The sequence below is a fragment of the Typopeltis vanoorti genome, chromosome 10 (genome assembly GCF_054136105.1).
Source record: "Typopeltis vanoorti isolate ZY-2024b chromosome 10, IOZ_Tvanoo_1.0, whole genome shotgun sequence".
In the NCBI taxonomy this organism is placed as follows: Eukaryota; Metazoa; Arthropoda; class Arachnida; order Uropygi; family Thelyphonidae; genus Typopeltis; species Typopeltis vanoorti.
The window spans coordinates 107751742-107772056 of NC_143558.1; the positions used below are offsets into that span (position 1 = coordinate 107751742).

At 36.2% G+C, this 20315-nt stretch overlaps 1 protein-coding gene across 1 annotated transcript; it reads left to right on the top strand.

The window, feature by feature from the left end:
* Window positions 1-328: 328 nt before the first annotated feature.
* Window positions 329-1773, top strand: LOC150102660 (protein ZBED8-like). Its single transcript, XM_090398720.1, has 2 exons — window positions 329-1052; window positions 1268-1773. Exons 1-2 carry the CDS (start codon window positions 329-331, stop codon window positions 1771-1773), a joined length of 1230 nt encoding a protein of 409 aa, XP_090254846.1.
* The last annotated feature ends 18542 nt before the right edge of the window (window positions 1774-20315 follow it).

Below are 20315 nucleotides of genomic sequence, written 5' to 3' on the forward strand. Positions count from 1 at the left end.
ACAAATAGAAGACAAAGGAATAATGAAACCACAGTGTGTTGTCTGTTTGAAAGTACTGACTTCAGAATCTTTCAAAAAGAGTCAATTGAAGAAACACTTGGATAATTTGCACCCACATCTGTCTTCTAAACCGCAGGAATACCAGGAAGAGTTCCTCAATTATGGGTTTACACAAATAGAAGACAAAGGAATAATGAAACCACAGTGTGTTGTCTGTTTGAAAGTACTGACTGCAGAATCTTTCAAAAAGAGTCAATTGAAGAAACTCTTGGATAACTTGCACCCACATCTGTCTTCCAAACCGTAGGAATACTTTGTAAATTTGGAAATGTCTGTCAAAAGACAAAGGCTGGACAGCAACTTGAGAGGTACATTTGATCAATGCTCAGCATCAAAGGCTAGCTTTGAAGCGGCCTGGTTGATTGCCCGAAACAAGAAACCATATACTATTGGTGAGGAATTAGTTAAACCAGCAGCTTTAACTAATTTAGTTTCATGGCTTCAGAAAGAAGCCATGAAACTAAATTCAGTGCCCTTGTATGCAAAAGTTGTGAAAGAAAGAATTTCTATTTTAACAGAAAATGTGAGGGAACAAGTTATTTCTTCAATAAAAGAGAGTAAATGCTTTGCTATTCAGCTTGATGAGACTACAGATGTCAGTAGTAATTCGCAGCTGATGGTGTATGTTCGCTACAAAGGTTTACATACAATTGAAGAGGAATTGTTTTGTTCTCCTCTCGCATTGCGATCTCGTGGAATTGATATCTTCAATAAAGTTAACGAATACTTTAATAACGTTAATTTAAAGTGGGAAGACTGCATTGCTGTGTCTGTTGATGGAGCTCCAGCTATGTTGGGTGATGTAAGTGGTTTTTCAGCTTGGGCAAGAGAGAATAATCCAAAAATTGAAGTTAACCACTGTATGATCCATTGCCAGGCACTGCTTGTGAAACATTTGGAACCTGCACTGGAAGCCGTCATGCATGATGTTATCAAGGTTGTCAAAGGACATGCACTAAACACGCGACTATTTTGTGAATTATGTAAAGATGGTGAGGCTGAATATACAGACCTACTTTATCATACAGAAGTGAGGTGGCTCTCAAAACTAAACTTGAAATTTTTATGGTTGATCAAAAGCATGTTCTCACAGATAAGTTTACAAACTCCTTGTGGGTTGCACAACTCGCATATTTAGCTGATATTTTTGAGTATGTGAATGCATTGAACAAAGAATTGCAAGAAAAAAACATCAATATAATTTCAGTCAGAGAAAAGATTTCAGCGTTTGGATCAAAGCTTTTATATTGGAGACAGAAAGCAGAACAAAACAAGATAGCTGCCTTTTCAAAGTTAGCTTGGTTTTTGGAAGATTGTGAAAATATTACTTTTGATGACATCAAGGATACAGTTATAAGGCATCTTACCAAACTCAAAGAGCGGTTCTCGGATTACTTTCCAGATCTTGATTCATATACTGTCAGTTGGATTGTAGATCCCTTTAAATGTGAAATTGCTGATGTACCAGAAGAGCCTCAAGGGTTGGCAGAGGCACTTCTTGAACTTCGATCCAATAATGAAGCACATATTGAATTTGAAAACAAAGCGGATCTGCCATATTTTTGGATGTCAATAGCTGCAAAAGCTTTCAAAATTGCACATGAGGAGGCAGTCAAAAAGTTGCTGCCTGTTGCAACAACTTATCTTTGCAAACAAGGATTTTCCACTCTAATGAACATGAAAACAAAGCAGAGAAATCAATTGAACCCCTGAGACAGTATCCAAATTGCTCTGACATAAAAATGCCCAATTTTGATGTTATTGTATCAAAAATGAAACATCATTTCTCCAAAACCTGAAGTGAAAAAGTTTTCAAAGAAATCCTTTTGTTTCATAATGAGGATATTAATTTATTTTATCGCATTTATTTTATACTTTTTATATTTATAATTGTATTCTCCGTATAAATAGATTCAATAAATCTTTTGAATTTAAATAATCTATGATTATATTTTATACAATCTTTGAAATCTATGATTTCAAATCAAGGGGATAACGTCGGTGTAAATAAATATATTTTGGGGTAATAGGTAAAAAAGTTTCCTGACCCCTGACATAAATGGACTAAGTTCCGAGTTTCCGTGCACAGTTCACATAGGATATATATACTCTATAAAGAATTAGTACAGGATAAATAACTAACAACTATTAGAACATGCAATTATTTTATAATTATGGAATATATATCAGTAAGTGAATAATTTACTATTTGTCTCATGAGCAAATTTGGTTCAGGGAATGGCAGACTATGTTAAATCCAGAATGCAACACTATTATCTTATAATTCCCTTCATTCAGAATGAATTTAACACTATAAGGGAAAATATTCACTTATCAAGGGATATCTGGAGGAAGCAATATCAAACTGTATATCCAAGGTCAGGAGAATAAATTAGATAGGAGTTAGATGGATAAGTAGTATCATCAAGAGTGAGCTGCAAAAAAATGTGGAGGGTATATAAGGAGAAAGTCACCAGCTAACTCATGAACAGCACAAGGATCAGGCAAGAAAGATTAGCCAAAGAGACAAAAGGAAATCCCAAAGAGTTTTTTTCATTATGTGGCAATATGAAGAAGAAGAATGATTATAGAAGGATAACTTAATGAGTGCAGATGGTGGAGAGGTAACATAGGCAGATGAAATTGTTGAGCTACTGAGTGACCATTTTGCAAGGGTATATGATCCAAGTGAAGATATTTTTGTGGCAGGGATGACAGGAACTGATATGAGAACAGAAGTTGATGAATGGAATTAGACGTATTTAGGATATTGCACAGGTGAATCTGAATGGCAACATACCTGTGGGATTGGATGGGATATCAGATCGCATGTTAACAGAATATGCAGGGGAACTGGCAATACCTTTGATTAGGCTGTTTAATTTAAGTCTCAGCTCTGGCAAAGTCCCAAGAGAATGGAATGAGGGCAAAATAATTCCTTTGCATAAAGGAGGATCTAGGTCAGTGGCAGCAAATTATAGACCAATCAGCTTTTCAGGAGGGGTGATAAAAGTACTGGAAAATTTGGTCAAAAAGAGAATTCAGGAATGGGTAGATAAATATATGATACCCTATGAGGGGCAGCATGGTTTTCTGAAGGGTAGGTAGGTCATGCTATAGTGATCTATTAACTTTTTTTTTTTTTTTTTTTTTTTAAGTAGGAGGAAGAATGACAATGGAAGGATAACTTTAATGAAGGCAGATGGTAGAGAGGTAACGGAGGCCAACAAAATTTTTGAGCTACTGAGCGATCCTTTTGAAAAGGTATATCATCCATGGCAGAGACGATAGGGACTGATGTTGATGAAATGGAAGTACTTAGGATACTGCAGAATTCCAGTGCAAATACAACTATGGGATTGGAGTGGATATCAGCTTGTGTTTTAAGAGAATAGAAGGAGGACAAAATAATTCCTTTTCATAAAGGATGATCTAAATCTGTAGTAGGAAAATTATAGAGATTCAATTAGTTATCAATATGATACTCTATGAGAGTCAGCATGACTTTATGAAGGCTCAGTCATACCTTAATAATCTACTAACTTTTTATAATACAGTGTCAGCTGAGTTCCCTTTATCTAACTCAGATAGATAAAGGCTACACAATTATACTGCAGGATTTTGCAAAGGTGTTTGACATGATACTATGTGGAACTCTACTATGCAAACTGCAACAAATGGGAATGGATATGCAACTGTTGGCTCATGGACAGATACCAAAAAGTAGTATATGGAGAAGCAGAATCCAAGAGAAGGTAGGTGACTAGTAGTGTGCTGCATGGCTCTGTGCTTGGACAGGAGCTGTTTAATTTGTACTTAAATGATATAAGAAATAATTTGAAGGAAAATATTCAAATTTTTGCTAATGTAGAGAGCTCGCAGGATGATTTCAATGGGTTAACAGTATGGGCAAAACATAATGGATGTCGATTTAATGTGGAAAAGTGTAAAGTTATGCATTTTGGGATAAAAAGATTAGAAGCTGTGTATCACAATGAGGGAACTGTACTCCAGGAAAATGAAGCCACAGATTTGGAGGGTAGTAGTAGAAGACAGAGTTGAAGTTTAGAGGACACATTGCTAAAGTAGCCAGGGTAGCTCACAGGATTACTTGGTTATTGAAGAACATACTAACAAGTAGAGATAAAGGAGTTATCATTCCTCTTTATAAAGCCTTGATACAATCCCACATCTGGATTACTGTGTTCAGGTCATCACTTGGGTTTTTTGGAGATCAGAAAGTCATGGAGACGATCCAGAGGCAAATGACCAAGATGATCAGTGGAATGCTCCCTAAGAGGCTAGATTGAGTTTGTGGATTGCAAAAGTTGATTGATAGGAAAAAAAAAAAAGGGGAGGGGATATGACAGAAACATTTAAGTTACTTAAAGGATTTTATAGGACTGATGCAGGGGAAATGCTTCAACACTTTTGCTCGAGGGAGCAGAACAAGAGGTCATCCTGGGAAGTTTGCTAAGAGTGTGGTTAGCAAAGGTGTGAGGACTAGATTTTTCATTTGGAAAGTGGTGAATGAATGGAATGGGCTGCCTGAGTCAGTTGTAAGTGCTTTGTTAATGGTTTCAAGGAGTAGGAAAGATATTGTGCTGATAGTTTGGGTCTCCCACGATTAGTCTTATGACTACATCGAGATGTCCATACAATAATAATAATAATAATAATAATAATAAAGAGAACTCATAGGGATCACAGGAACAATTTATGCAAGTGGACAGTTTGCTATTGTGAAATTTTCTTTGGAATAACATTGTACCTATATAACTTCTATTAAAACTGTTGAATAGTTTGATATATATAATAAGTACATTTGTTATAATAGTCAACTGTACCACTTTTTTTTTTTCTATTATAACATCCAGGAACGAAAACGTATCGATTTCTAAGGTAATTATACTGACTACATAGTGCCATCATATGCAGGTGATAGAGCTTTCTTTTCAGACTTTTCCGTGTAAAAGTTAGTGTTCAGATAAAGTAATGAGAGCCCATAGTCAGAACAAGTGAGCCGGCATGGAGCTACCTACTAACATGGGTTTTTTTCTTGTAGACATCTACATATTTACTTCCCAGTACCCTTTTTCTGATTAAAACATCCAGGTATGAAAGCTTGTTATCTGTTTCTATTTCTAAGACAAACTGAATTTTTGGATGGAGCTATTTAAGGAAGCATTTACAAAATTATCAGGTCTTTTATGGTATGCCTACAATCAGTGAATATACTGTTCATATTTTGTCACAAGCCTGAGAAGAAAGCTTTATCCTCAGGCTTTTACATGTAAAAGTTAACAATTAGAGCAGATACAGAGAGAGCCCATACCTGAACTATGTTTCTGGATAAAATATACCTTTCCATTTTAAGAAAGATGATTGTAGAAGAGTTTTTATATACTATAAGGCAGAAAGAATTCTCCTAGATTGGGCAGTAGATGGTGTTGTATTAACAGTGGTAATGTCATTGTAATTGGAGGATCAAGTAGGAGAGATGGTGAGTTGGGTGTAGCCTAGGACTCGCTAAAGGTGTCATGTAAATAAGGACAACATGCAAACCAGCTAAAATGTCTGATGCCATTGTGTGTTGATGGGAGTAGTGTTTATGTAGGAGGTTTAATGGAATATTATCAGCACTGGGAAGTATTAAAACTAATTTTAATGCTTCCAATATTTCTTCTCAGTCACCGAGACATCTTCAGGGATTACAAATAACCTTTGTAACAACACACTCAAATACAATACAATACTGAGTGAAACATGTGGGTAATTCTAGAGCCTAACTAGGTAGTGTGCCCTCTATGGGCGTTTTTAGGTGGCCTAGGATGTAATGTGGGGTCTCTGATAATTAATGTTTTCCAAATTTTGGTAAGTTTCATGCAACCGTATTTATTTAAATTCAGTTCATTTCTGAGTGCCATCACAGATTCTAAAAACAGTCTTTCTTTTTTGAATTTACTATGGTGGAGCATGGTGGTTTTTCTCCAGGAGATCTTGTGGGTTGTATCCAAAACATAGTCTGCAAGTCCAGATTGACCGTAATCGTGATTGCAAGATTTGTGCTCTTCTACATGGATAGATGCTGATCTGCCTGTCTATCCAAAGTAAGACAGCTTGCAGGAACAGGGTATTCTATATACTCCAGGCATTGAGAGAGGAGGGAGCTGATCTTTGGAAGGTTTTACCATTACCTTGTGTTCTCTATATATAGAAAACCCATTCACACAGGAAGATACATTCAAAACCTCTCCCACCACCACCCCTCTCAACAATATGGCATTATTAAAACTCCAACCAATAGGGACTACAAGCTTTGTTCCAGTGGAACTGGCCTTTCAACCAAACTCAACCACACATATACAACACCTTGCAGGAACAGGGTATTCTATATACTCCAGGCACTGAGAGAGGAGGGAGCTGATCTTTGGAAGGCTTCACCATTACCTTGCCTTCTCTATATATAGAAAACCCATTCACACAGGAAGATACATTTACAACCTCTCCCAATACCACCCCCTCTAAAACTCTAACCAATAGAGCCCACAAGCTTTGTTCCAGTAGAACCGCCCTTTCAAAAACTCAATCACATACACAACACCATCCTTTCCATTGGCTACAGCGATTACAGAATTAAAAAAATAATCAGTTCCTCCCACATTCCCAGGTCATCTTTCCATCACCATACCCTGCATCCATGGCACTTCAGAAAAAATAGCCACATCCTTAAAAAAAAGTACAACCTGCACACAGCATTTAAACCCCACTGTAAGCTTACTACTCTCATCTGTTCCACCAAAGATCAGCTCCCTCCTCTCTCTCAGTGCCTAGAATATATAAAGTATCCTGTTCCTGCAAGCTGTCTTACTACAGACAGGCAGATCAGCAACCATCTATTTAGAAGAGCACAAATCATGCATCTGCAATCACAACTACGGTCAATCTGGCCTTGCAGACCCTGTTTTGGATACAACCCACAGGATCGCCTGGAGAAAAACCACCATGCTCCACCATAGTAAATTCAAAAAATTAAATTCGGTTCAGAAATGAACCGAATTTAAATAAATACGGTTGCATGACACTTACCAAAATTTGGAAAACATTAATTATCAGAGATCCCACATTACATACTAGGCCACCTAAAAACGCCCATGGAGGGTGCACCACCTAGATAGGCTTTAGAGTCATCCACATGTTTCACTCAGTGTTGTATTGTATTTGAGTGTGTTGACAAAAGTTATTTGTAATCCCTGAAGATGTCTCAGTGACTGAGACGAAATATTGGAAGCATTAAAATTAGTTTTAATACTTTCCCAATGCCGATAATATTCCATTAAACCTCCAACATGATGTCCTCACAGCACTTAGAAGAGCACAAATCATGCATCTGCAATCACAACTATAGTCAATCTGGCTGTAGTGTCGTTTGTAGCAATTGCAGCTGGAGGATTAAGTAGGGAGAAATAGTGAGCTGTGTATAGTGGAGTAGAGTATCCTCCCGTAGTGAGTCTCTGGACTCCTTGGAGTTGTCACATAATAATAAATTAAATAATAATGGTCCAAGTTCTGATTCATGGGGCATACCAATGGTCACCTTAAATACAGCAGATTCACTATATTCCCATATACCACTTTCTGACAGCTGTTCATTGCATACCCACTTATCCAAGCTAATAGTTCATATTCCAATCCCATATTCTCTAGTTTATGCAAGTCTTCTATGTGGTATCCTATCAAATACCTTAGCACAGTCCAATAGTATTATAGTATATCCATTCCTTTTATAGAACTCTGCAGTAACAATATTATAAAATAACTGCTCTGAAACCATCTCTGTTTAAACTCATGCTGTTCCTTGCAAAATATATCTTGTTTGTCCACCCATTTCTGCATGCAAGTTCTTACCAACTTTTCTAAAAACTTTACAATTACTCAAGAGATACTGAAAGGTAGTTAGACACATCAGTCTTTGCACAACCTTTATACAATGGGATTATCATATATTCTTTCCATTCCTGTGGGATCTTTCTTGAGCTAAGACTCAAATTATGTGAACATGTCAAGGGCTTAGCCAGTTTGGCTGAACATTTCTTTAGTAGACGTGATGATATTCAATTTGTCCAATTGCTGAATTCTTATCCAGGGCATGCAACAGCTCTAGAACTCCCTTTTTATGCACCATTTTGTCTTCATCCAGTGTAGCGTATGTATACAATGTTACATACACTAGGTTGACAGATTTCAATGAGGTGAGCACTCATTATTAAAACTACCACACATGGTTCTGATACTAGGATACCATCTGCAGTCAGTCAAATTATTCTTATGCATTCAATCTTTCTTTTACTTACAACAGAATGATAAAATTCTTTTCGGTTGCCTTTAGCCTGTGCAGCCAGTTTTTCATACTCCACCTTAACTTTCTGTATATTACTTGTAACTTTTCTTGCCTGAGCATTATATATTTCATAACTCCCCAATTATTCTCAAGATATTCCTTCGTCAGCTTCTGGATCTCGTTTAATGAGATTGTGCATCTATTTCATTCCCATTCTATTTGTTCTTTGAACTCTAGGAACATATTCAGATATGATATCATTTAAGCATTCAAAGCTTCCCATATACTATTTACATCCTTCCCATTCAACAAGATATAAAGATAGCATTCTGCTGAGTTTGTCATAATTTTAAGATTTTGAGTTCAGCATATAACGTATTCTGAATAAAACATCCATATGTTTGTTTAATTAATCATAGTCTCCTACTCTCTAAGCCTTAAAGGGCTTAACCAAGTTCTGTGTGTGTGTGTGTGTGTGTGTGTGAGAGAGAGAGAGAGAGAGAGAACTATGCACTTGCTTAACTATTATACTTTGCAAGTCAAAACCACTTAATCGCTCTCCCTAGTTGGTGACATTGTGATGAAATCTATTATAATTGTACAAGATGAAATTTTTAATATATTCATGTTCCATGAGCTTCCTTTCCTTTAGTGTTACACGGTGATCAGCATTCATTTTTTCCTATAGATAGTTTTATTACAGCAAATATGATGTCCTAATTTAACATGATTGTTATATTAGATTTAAGATCCTGGATTAAATATAATCCTATTTATAATTAACTCTCAGGGAGAAAGAGTATGTGTGTAGAATATGTGCCTTCCATATTCTTGGGATTTTTAGACCATCATTATTGTTAAGATTAGGGTGGTTGATAAGAATTTCACAGGCCTCCTTAAATTTACGTTCATACCACGCTTTTGTGTGATGGAAACAAAGGTGCTTTTCTACTCAGTTCTATGTAAAGTATTCAGGGCATGATCAGACAGGCAAGCTTCACCACAGTTATTAAATTTAATTTTGAAAGGACTACCATGTTTTCAAAAGAATCAAGAGATGTTGGAAAAGGTTCAAAGGCGACTGACTAAAGTGGTTTCTGGTCTTTGGAATGTGGAGTATCAAGAGGGATTGAGAGAATGAAAATTGCAGTCTTATTGGATAGAAGGGAAAGTAGGGGGGGGGGGACATGATCGAGACATATAAATTGGTAAGGGGTTATTACCAGATTAATGTGGATCATATTTTCATAAGGGTAGTGACCCAGGGGAAGGGGACAAGAAGCCATTCCTAGAAGCAGTATAAAATGATGTGAGCAAATGGAGTAGGGCTTTTGCATGGAGAGATGTAGGTGGTAGGAATGTGTTGCCTGGAATTGTAGTGAGTGTGGAGACAGTGAGTACATTCAAGTTATGTTATGATGAGCTGTGTGTGTGTGTGTGTGTGCACGTGTGCGAGATGGAGGACATCCTGCAGTGAGTCATTGACTCCAGAGATGATCATAATCAAATTCCTGCCATGTACCCTCAAGGGGTGTACAGGATATGATAGTACAACATGAAAAATTTACCTCATTACTAACTTCCTATCTACAATTTTTCTCCAAATCAGTCTGTTACTTGTCAAGACTCCAACATTATAAGATCTTATATTCCTATCATCTAAGGCACTTTGTACTGTATCAATCCACCTATATCTTGGTCTTCCTCTGGGTCATTTTCCTGCCAACCTGCAGAGAACACCTGTTTTGCCAATCTTTCCTTGCCCATTCTGTTTAAGTGACCATACCACCTGAGATTAGCTCTGCTAACGCATTCCTGGATGCTGACAATGTCAAGTCCTTTCCTAATATCCTCATTTTTAATATGATATTGCCATTGGTGACATGTTCATGCGTCTAATCTTTCTCAGGACTCTCATATCTGCAGTCTCTAGTCTTTGGTCAAGTGTTTTACTTCTGATCCAGCTCTCAGATTCATAAGTTAAAACTGGTTTGAACACTGTCTTGAATACAGCTAATTTAGTGTTCTGACTAATTTCTCTCTTACTCCATATGAATTTATTTAATTGACTTCCTACCATATCAGGTTTGATGATTCTGTTGTCTATTTCTATATTTAATATACCATCTTCACTAAAATCGTGCTTAAGTAGCTGAAATGTTTTACTTGTTCCACAGGTTCTCCATTCACAACACAGTTGACATTTTCAATGATTCTACCTATTTTCCTTGTCTTTGTCCTTTTTATTGCTGACCGTCATAACCATATCTATTAGAACAGTTATTCTTGCAGACTTGAAGCGGATTTATTTAGAAGTATAACATCGTCTGCATATAGCAAACAGCTGACATTAACATCTCCAATTTTGATATCATGTTTAATACCACTTTCCTTCATAATGTGATCCATATAGATAATGAATAACAGAGGGGATAATGTGCATCCTTGTCTCACACCAGATTTAACATTAAACCATCTTCCTGTATTTCCTTCAATTCTAACTGATGACTTACAACTCAAATAAAGACTAAGTATTGCTTGATATAATGCTCCAATGACACCGTATAACTGTAGCGTATTGAATAGCTTCTCTCTTGGAACCTTGTCATATGCCTTTTCCAAATCGACAAAACTTAAATACTGATCTTTATTATATTCCAATGATTTCTCCACTATTTGTCGTAAAGTGAAGATCTGATCCTGACAGCCTGTATTTGACCTGAATCAAGATTGTTCTAAACCAAGCTTTTCTTCCACAATTTTTCTCAACCATTTCTCAAGTATACTTGCATATATCTTACCAGGAACACTCAGCAGGGAAATACCTCTGTAATTCTCACATTCAGTTTTATTTCCCTTTTTATATATGGATAATTTGAGAGCTCTATTCCAATCATCGGGAATTCGTCCCTCTGTCCAGCATTCTGAACTATGCAGTGCAGCCAATGTAAGACTTTTATACCACCATACTTCAGCATTTCTGGTTGAATATAATCTACTCCTGCTGCCTTTCCACATTTCAAGCCTTTCATGGCTTTTTCTACTTCAAGTTTGGATATATATGTTCCTGATTGCATGCCTGGTCAGTGTTTTTTTTACCACTGTGCTGTCATCACTGCTTGTTTCATTTAGCAGTTTTTCAAAGTAATTACCCCATACTTCAAGGATATCTTTTTCTCCCATTTTCTTGTCACCTTTATCATCTCTAACTCCTTTTACAGCACTCTTTCTTCCATTCTTAAGCTTCTTCAACAACTTCTAGAATATTTTGCCACCTTCTTGATATTTATTTTCTATGTTCTTGTCAAAGTCATCCCATGACTTTTGTTTAGCTAGTTTTGCACAGTGTTTAGCTTTCTTACATTTGTCTCTGTATTCTCTAAGAGCACAAGCTGACTTATTTGCCAGGAACTTTTGATATGCTTTCTTCTTTTCCTTCATTGCTTTTTAACTTCCTGTGTCCACCATGGAGTTCTAATTTTTCTATCCTTGCAAACAACTACACCACGTGCCTCTCTAGCTGAATCAATCAGGGTTTTCTTCAAGGCTTGCCAGTGAATCTCCAAGGTTTGGCTCCTGTTCTTAAACTCTTTCATTTTTTCTTCAATAATCTATGTGTATTTTAGTCTACAGTTCACATCTGAGAGCTGCTCAACTTTTATTCGCTTTGAAACTTTCTTACATGTTATTCTTTTCAAAATGAAATTCAATTTTATCCTGTTCAAGACTAACTAGTGATCACTTCCAATTTCAAATTTTCTGTACACTCTGGTGTCCTGCACCAGGGAGAAAACATCACTATCAACAATAACATGTTCAATGAGACTTTTCTTATTCCTTGCCTCTTCTCTCCATGTGAATTTGTGCACATTTTTATGTTGGAACATGGTGTTAGTAATAACCAGTCCATGTCCTGAGCAGAAATCCAACAGATATTTGCCATTATTATTAGCTTTGCTCTTTTCTCCAAATTTTCCCAAAATATTTTTGGATGTCTGAGAATCATTCCCTACTCTGCTATTTAGATCCCCAACAAGGACCAACTTTTCCTTTTTCATTGTGTCAGTTGCTTTTTCTAAAGCTTCAAAAAATTCCTCCACTTCTACCTTAGTAGTACCTTCTGTGGAAGGTTCTACTAGGCAAAAAAAGTCTCATTGTCCAGTTCCCCATTCTCATATTTGCCCACATTACTCGAGACTGCCTGCTATTCAAGAAGATTAGCCTTGTATTTTGTGTTGAATACTATGGCTGCTCCTTCTTTTCCTTGATTGTCATTGCCTGAATATAACATTTTGTATTTATTGCTCAGAAAGATCTCACCAGTTTTTGTCTTTTTTTTGTTTCAGTCACCACTATTATGTCGATCTGGTACTTATCTAATTCCTCAGCTAGCTCAATTTCTTTGCCATTCAGGCTTCTTATGTTGATAGTACCAATCTTTAACTCTGGTGATGTTGAGTTGGGGTGTGTTTTCAGATTTGTTCCAGTAGCCGACTTTTCGCTGTTCACCCTGGTTCCCTGGGGAAAAGAACTTGGGCCTTGTTTAACTGGGCGACACCCCAGCCAGCTTGAAATTTTGTCATGTTGCACCATCATTTTCTATTTTGGTTTAACCAATAAGAATACAATTTGGTCGATGAAATCCCAAATTGCCAGCCCATTCTTGTTCGTTCAGTATCCAGGTAAATACACAACAGGGTGCACGACGAGAAGGTGAGGATTAGACATTAGGTCAGAAGCCCTGGTCAGTTCTCTGCATTCCTTTAAAGGCTACATGGAGGTCTCCTCTCAGTTATACAGCTTTGACCCTTAAGCACCCACAGGCATACTCTGATCACACAACACACTAGGTTCCCCATTGTATAGTATAATGAATCACAGTCTTCTTTATTCATTTGTAAAATGAATGTAATGGTTAAAAATCATTGTAAACAACCATATATGTGCATAAATGACATAAATAAAGCATTCATTTATGTTAGTTAAGCAAAAGAAAAATTAAGAATAATTTTTGCAAACGTGAAAATTATTTTAAATGGTTTTACTAAAGGGAACATGCCAAACACTTTGATTCTTAACCTAAAACATTAAAAGTTTTTCCATTTCGCCAATGAGATTGTCATGTTTACGGATAACTGTAAACATTTATCATGAGAACGAAGTATAATTATCAGAACAAAGTATAAACAAAAACTGTAATTTCACTTGAATATAAATATAAGTCTGTTTCTAATGGAAAACCATTGTTTTCCCTCTACTGGTTAGTAGTTGGAAGGGGATCGATTGTTCGATGTTGTTGGCACACTCTCCCTCGACGAGTCTTTGGACTCCCTGGAAGTGTCACATAATAATAATAATAATAATAATAATTACAATTCCTCTCCTATCCAAAATAAAAAAAAAATAAAAATCCTAATTTCTTTTGTATCCCCAAATAATAAGTATTATTAATAATTAATACATTTTTATAAAAAAAATGAATTTCAAATTTTAAAGTTCAGTGCCACTCAAAATGCCCATAATTAAAAAAATTACCGTAAGCAGATAATGATGGACACTGCTATGAAAATTTCATTTAACTCCTTTGTTAATGTTGGATTCTAATTATGTAGAAAATAGAATAAATGTTGTTTGATTCAGAATCCAACATGACTTTCCGTCACAAGAACTATATTTGTAAATATTATTTGATGTAAATAACATATATTATAAATTAATATCATATAACTACCTTAATTATGTCAAATATTTAATTGCTTAATCAAAGAAATGTTTTAATGGTAAATAGATTCTGTATTAAATATTATTAAGCTGTTTTGTTTATTGTTTTGTCAACATTGTAAGAACTTATATTTGTAATTTAACTATGCATTTATTGGAATGCAAATATTCTATTTATTCTTTTCATGAAAGTTAACGTTATGTAATAACTGAATGTAGTTATATAACCTAATGTAACATTCGCGAGAATGTTTACGTCTATCGGTTGTCATAGAGATGCGTGGAAATAAACGAGCGCGTGTGAGGGGAGCGTTTGTAGAGGAGAAGAAAAAATAGATATGTAGTAGTAAAAGTAAGTCGGAACGGAACTTTGGAACTATAAGGTAGCAAGGAAGTAAACTAAAGAAGTAGAAGTAATTAAAAGATTCCTAAGGATAGGAGTTGAGTAGATATTTTTTTATATAAGTGAATCTTATAGTTGGCTGAAAGCAAAACCAGCCGTAGTAATAAAAAGAAATTATTGCCGTAATCGGATATAACCGGATATAACATTAGCAGGATGGAAGTAGCAGAGATGAGAATGCTTAGGTGGATGTGCGGTGTGACCAGAAAGGATCATCTGAGAAATGACTATGTCAGGGGAACAGTGAAAGTTACGAACTTAGGAGCGAAAGTACAGGAGGCAAGGTTGAGATGGTTTGGTCATGTGATGAGGAGGGAGGACGAATATGTGGGAAGAAGGGTCATGCAGATGGATGTGCAAGGAAGGCGGAAGCGTGGGCGGCCAAAGAAGAGATGGAGGGAGCTGGTAGAAGAGGACTTGAAGATGAAGAACTTGGATGTGGTGACAGCCCAAGACAGGAAGGTGTGGAGGAGACTCATAAGAAACAGTGACCCCACTTAAGTGGGAGAAGCTGCAGAAGAAGAAGAAGAATTGCCGTAATCGGATAATTAGAGAACGGGACATTCAAAGAAGAATACTGAATAAATCCAGTCAGTCTACAATTACGACTTATTTCTGTACTACCATGAAAGGGAATTGTACGGAGTTAAACTAGTTGATGAATGATAAATAAGAATAATTAATGTACCTTATAGTTGTTATCTGGATTTTTGAAGCGCGATTAGTAATGTTTTAGTTATTTAGTGTTTCGCAAGTGTGATAAATACAATTTGAAAGTGTGCTCACAAAATATTGGAAGTACTGAAGATTATTTCTGGTAAGGACAGTCATATTAGTTTATTTCAGTGTATGAAGATTTAAGTATTAGTTCCGTTGCGCTGTTTCTAACATTAACTGTAGCATACCATTGAGGCTGAGAGTTGAAAATATAACATTGAAATGATATCTGCCGTGGTTAGTGCCTGTTATGAGTCAATCGTAGAGTGTAGTAGTTGAGAGATACAAGGAAACTGATTAATTAAGAATTTCTATTGTAATAAGTTGGGTATAGGAACTTTGTGATTCTGAAACTGTGAATTTGTATGTGAAAGTTTGGAAGATTGGATTAATATGAATGACTTGACTTGATATGCTAACTTGACTGGTTTGTCATATTTAGAAGTGGAATTTATATAATTGTTATATAACCATATATTAAATGTTTTGTTTGTTAATTTAAATATTGTGTTTGCCTGAATTTCTTTTTACTGCACCGTTCACAAAAATTCGGATCTAGCGGGAATCCCAGAAGGAAAGAAAATAAATACCATCGGCCTGAATGAGTGAAAAGACTGCTAAATAATTTTGAATTAATCCTACTAATTCATATAGACTTATCTAAGGATAGAGTGGCACAGTATAATAGAAATTTCTCTACCCTTAGATCAGTGATTAATTTGCAATTAGTTTTCCTTTATTTTATGAAAGTGACTTTTAGCAAGATGGCGGATTCGAACGTCAAGAGAACACGTCACGACATTTACTTCTAAAGAGTTAAGAGGAGAAATAATAAAAGATTGCCAATAAATTTAAAGATAACTAAAATGCTAAACGATGGTCAATGAATTGCAGGAGTATTGGCAGTTGCTACGTTAAAGTTGCCCGACTTCTTGTTCACTTAATTTATGTATGAAGCAATTAGTTATGGTTTTGTTTTCTTTTTCTCTTCTTTAAGTTCTCGGCTTTTCCAGTTTATTTCCCTCTTTTTTTCAGACCCCCCTACTCTAATACTCAAAAAAACTTCCAACTTCTTCCAAACATAACCTTCCTTTGGGGCAACAGACAAAAATAGTCTATTTCCCCTGTTCAATTTCCTTTTTCAAATTTTGTCCAAATCATTCTACCTGATACTATCTTCAGTTCAAGAAGTTTACCTTTATGTTTGGTGTTGAATAGCTACAGTCAATTCTTACTATTGCAAACACCATTGTAGCTTACTATAATACCAATATTCAATAGTACCAATACTCAATTTTAGTGGTACAGAGTTATCTAGCTTTGACTTTTGTTTCAACTGTTGACTATGAGCTATTCCCCCCCCCTCTCTCTGATAACAGCAGAGGCACTGTACAATACAGCAAGTTCTAAATGTTGTAATATCTGAGGCCACTGGATCATCATAATATATGTGTAGTTTCAGCTAATATAGAATACAGTTTTGTCAACTATGTCTCAAATTTCCAATTCATCCTTGTGTCTTTTGCATCTAAATAGGCCATATAGCTTCCCAATTATCTAATTTCAAACTTTACATCATCTTATTTATTTCTTTTAAGGGAAATAACTAAAATAAATTGCATGATACAAATAACTTAAAATTAATTGGTTCCATTATGGTTGCTAATTACAGGAACTTTTCAGTCAGTTCTCAAGAAGTACTGATTTTCGATGTAAGTATAATCCCATATTACTTTTTGATGATCCAGTTCCTAAACAAAAATCGAGTAGGTACGTGTCATTATTATTAGTACTGTAGAAATTTTCAAAAAAAAATTTTTTTTTCATATATGTCTGGGATTCATTTTCCACTTTTCTGCTTAAGGATTTTCATAGATTTTCTTGTGTCCCCCTCAAAAAAACTTGGAGAGATAGCAAAATGTTGCTCTATTCATGTTGGATAGACTCTTCTGTGAAAGATGAACATGGTACTCTGTTGATAGAGAGAGTGTTGACTCTCTATCCATATTAGTTAGAGGTTGACTAATCATCTGCCAATAATGAACATGGCAACTTACCCCAACTGGCTTCTAAAAACTTGAGCTAAAGAGCACCATCTACAGAATAAAAATGAGCACTCCAAAATCACAGAGTCTTACTGGTGGATTCACTGAATCCACTAGTAATCTTTAATTATTACTTTACATGCATCTCCATGAGGATAGAAGACTCATTATAGGAGGTCTACACTAACCTCAATGCATATCGTTCTGCTACAAAAACTTGTTCACTGGTTGAAAAGTCACGACTGCCTCTGGCAACCCCATTCCATCCATCCAGTATCTCCATGCAAAGTCCTCACCATTGTTACCTACACCCTTAAACTCTAGGAGTAACTACTTGTTCCTCCCTCTTCAGACATGAATGAAGATAAATTATCTTTGTAATCCAGAACCCTTTAGTCTCACCTATGGAGCAGTCTACACACCATTTTGTTCTGTAGACAATCACTGTGTATATACACACACACATGCACGCACGCACACACACACACATTGTTTACTTAAATGTAATTTAGTCTGACTTACAATTAGTATTAATGTTTGTGCATGTTTAAAATTACATAAGTTACACGACTGAAACTGTGAGATTTTGCTGCTTTCAAGCAAAGCACCATAAAGATAACATATAACTGTGACAGTTTCCCTCACTTCATGACTAAAATGGAACTGGAAGTATCATGCTAGGTGGAACATGCATGAGTGAAAAGAACACAGTAACTAGTAAACAGGCTAGTTTAGAGCCTATTTACTAGTTAAGAGGCTCTAAACTGGATAGAGCTGTGTAGTGAGAGAGAGAAGAAACAGATATGTAGTAATATGGAAGAGTATTTGGTACTAGTGAGAAAAAGTTCCATTATTAACAGTCTTTTAGAAAGAAAGATGTTTTAAAAGTTATTCAGCTGTTATGTTACAAAAGTAACTGGAATAACACTTGTGGAAGAAATTTATAGGAACTTTGGAACTTGATAAATGAAGTTTCTCATATAGGAAGAGAAATGTGTATCAGATATTAAAGGTTCTATGAGTGCAGTAATGATTTAATGGCTGTTTCAGAGGATACAGCAAGTTGATTTTTAAGTGTTCGATCATTTTTTCTTGGGAATCATTCATATAGGAAGAGGAAAAAGATTGTGAATCATGAAGATGAAAGTAGAAAGAAGTAACAATTTTGTGGTATTTTTCTAGAAAGCATTAAAGGAGGAATGCTACACAGCATTCTGAGTTCAAATTTCAAGCTTTTATTGACAAGTCTGAACTTTTCATATCACTAAGAACAGGAAATATATAGCTATTTCCAAGATAAAGTAGCTTTCAGGAGCAGAACTGTTCTTTTCAAGAGAGGTCCAGATGCAGTTAAGAGACAATGTTCTTTTTAGTTGGTATGCTTTTGGACCCAAATATGAGATAAGATTATTTGTATGATTGTCCTTTTAGATTCAAGTCAACTTTCTGTTGTAGAAGCAAAGTTCAGAATATTATATATATATATATATATACACATATGAGGAACGTCCAGAAAGAAAGTTATGTTTTTAAATATTTTCGCTGCAGCATTGCGATAGCAATGGTGCACATGCAATCTGAGTTTAACGATTCTTAAGCAAGGCATTGGTGTCATTTTCAGACATTCTCACAGCGCGTATGCTTCTTGGTGTGTGTTTATGATGTCTAAGAAAATCAAATCGCCTGCCGCATGCAAAATTAGGTCAGTTATCCATTTCTTGAATGCGAGGAACGTCAAAGCAGCTGAAATTCATCGGCAAATTATTGAGGTTTATGGAGAACATGCAATGAGTGATTCAATGGTACAAAGATGGGTAAGACTTTTCAATGAAGGAAGAACAGGTGCGCACGATGATGAACGGAGCAGGTGACAATCTTTAGTGACTGACAATTTCGTGCGTCCAGTTGAAGAGAAGATTCAACAGAATAGGGGATTCACTATGTCACTCTCGCTGCAAGTTTCACATTCATGTCTTCATGAAACTGTGTCGGAGAAACTGAATTATCGGAAAATGTGTGCATGCTGGGTGCCGAAGTTGCTTACAGAACAACACAAAGTGAATCGGCTGGGCAGTGGGTTGGAATTCTTGACACACTACCACGAGGATGGCGATGCTTTCCTGAGCAGACTTGTCATTGGGGACAAGAGTTAGGTGTCTCGTCCCCAGTAACAAGTCTGCTCCTGAATCCAAATGACAGTCTATGGAGTGGAGGCACACCCCATCACCAGTCAAAATGAAATTGAAGACAATGGTTTCCTAGCCAACATAAACAAAGCTATTCCGGTGCTAGAGGAGGAGCTTTCTGTCACGCTGGATCATGACCGTTGGACGATTCTCTATGACGTCTCATATGCTTCAGCAGCAAAAGAATTTGAAAAGATACGAAGTCGGCACATAAAAAAATTTGAAACCATGAAAAAGGACTCAACCTCTGAACCTCAACAACAACAACTGAACACTGTAATCAACCTTTCTTCCATTACTTTGAAGCCTGAGGCACTCAATGTGTTGGCATGTGGCCACAATTTCACCATACCTACTAAGAAAATACCTGCAGAAGAAATAATGATTCAGATAGAACGTGGTATCTGCAACCTTCCAAACCATATTGCCAATATCAGACTGAATGTAGCTAGTGTTCTCACCAAAGCAAGACCACCAAAAACCAACTATCCAAAGGAGAATATAAAGCTCTACAAGAAATGAAGTAAAACAAAGAAATAGTAATCACCAAAGCAGATAAGGGAAATGCCACTGTGGTTCTCAACCAAACCGACTACACACGTAAGCTTAATGCTTTATTGTTAGATCGGGCTACCTACCTCCCTATTGATATAATCCCACCAGCTCCCAAATTAGAACACTCCAAAGGCTCCTTAAGAAGGTCACTTCTTGGCCTGTGGAAGTTACCAACAAACTAAAACCTTTTAACTCTAGACCCCCCCACGAATATATGGACTTCCAAAAATACATAAACAAAATGTGCCATTACGTCCCATAGTGGACTGCAGTGATTCCCCCACATA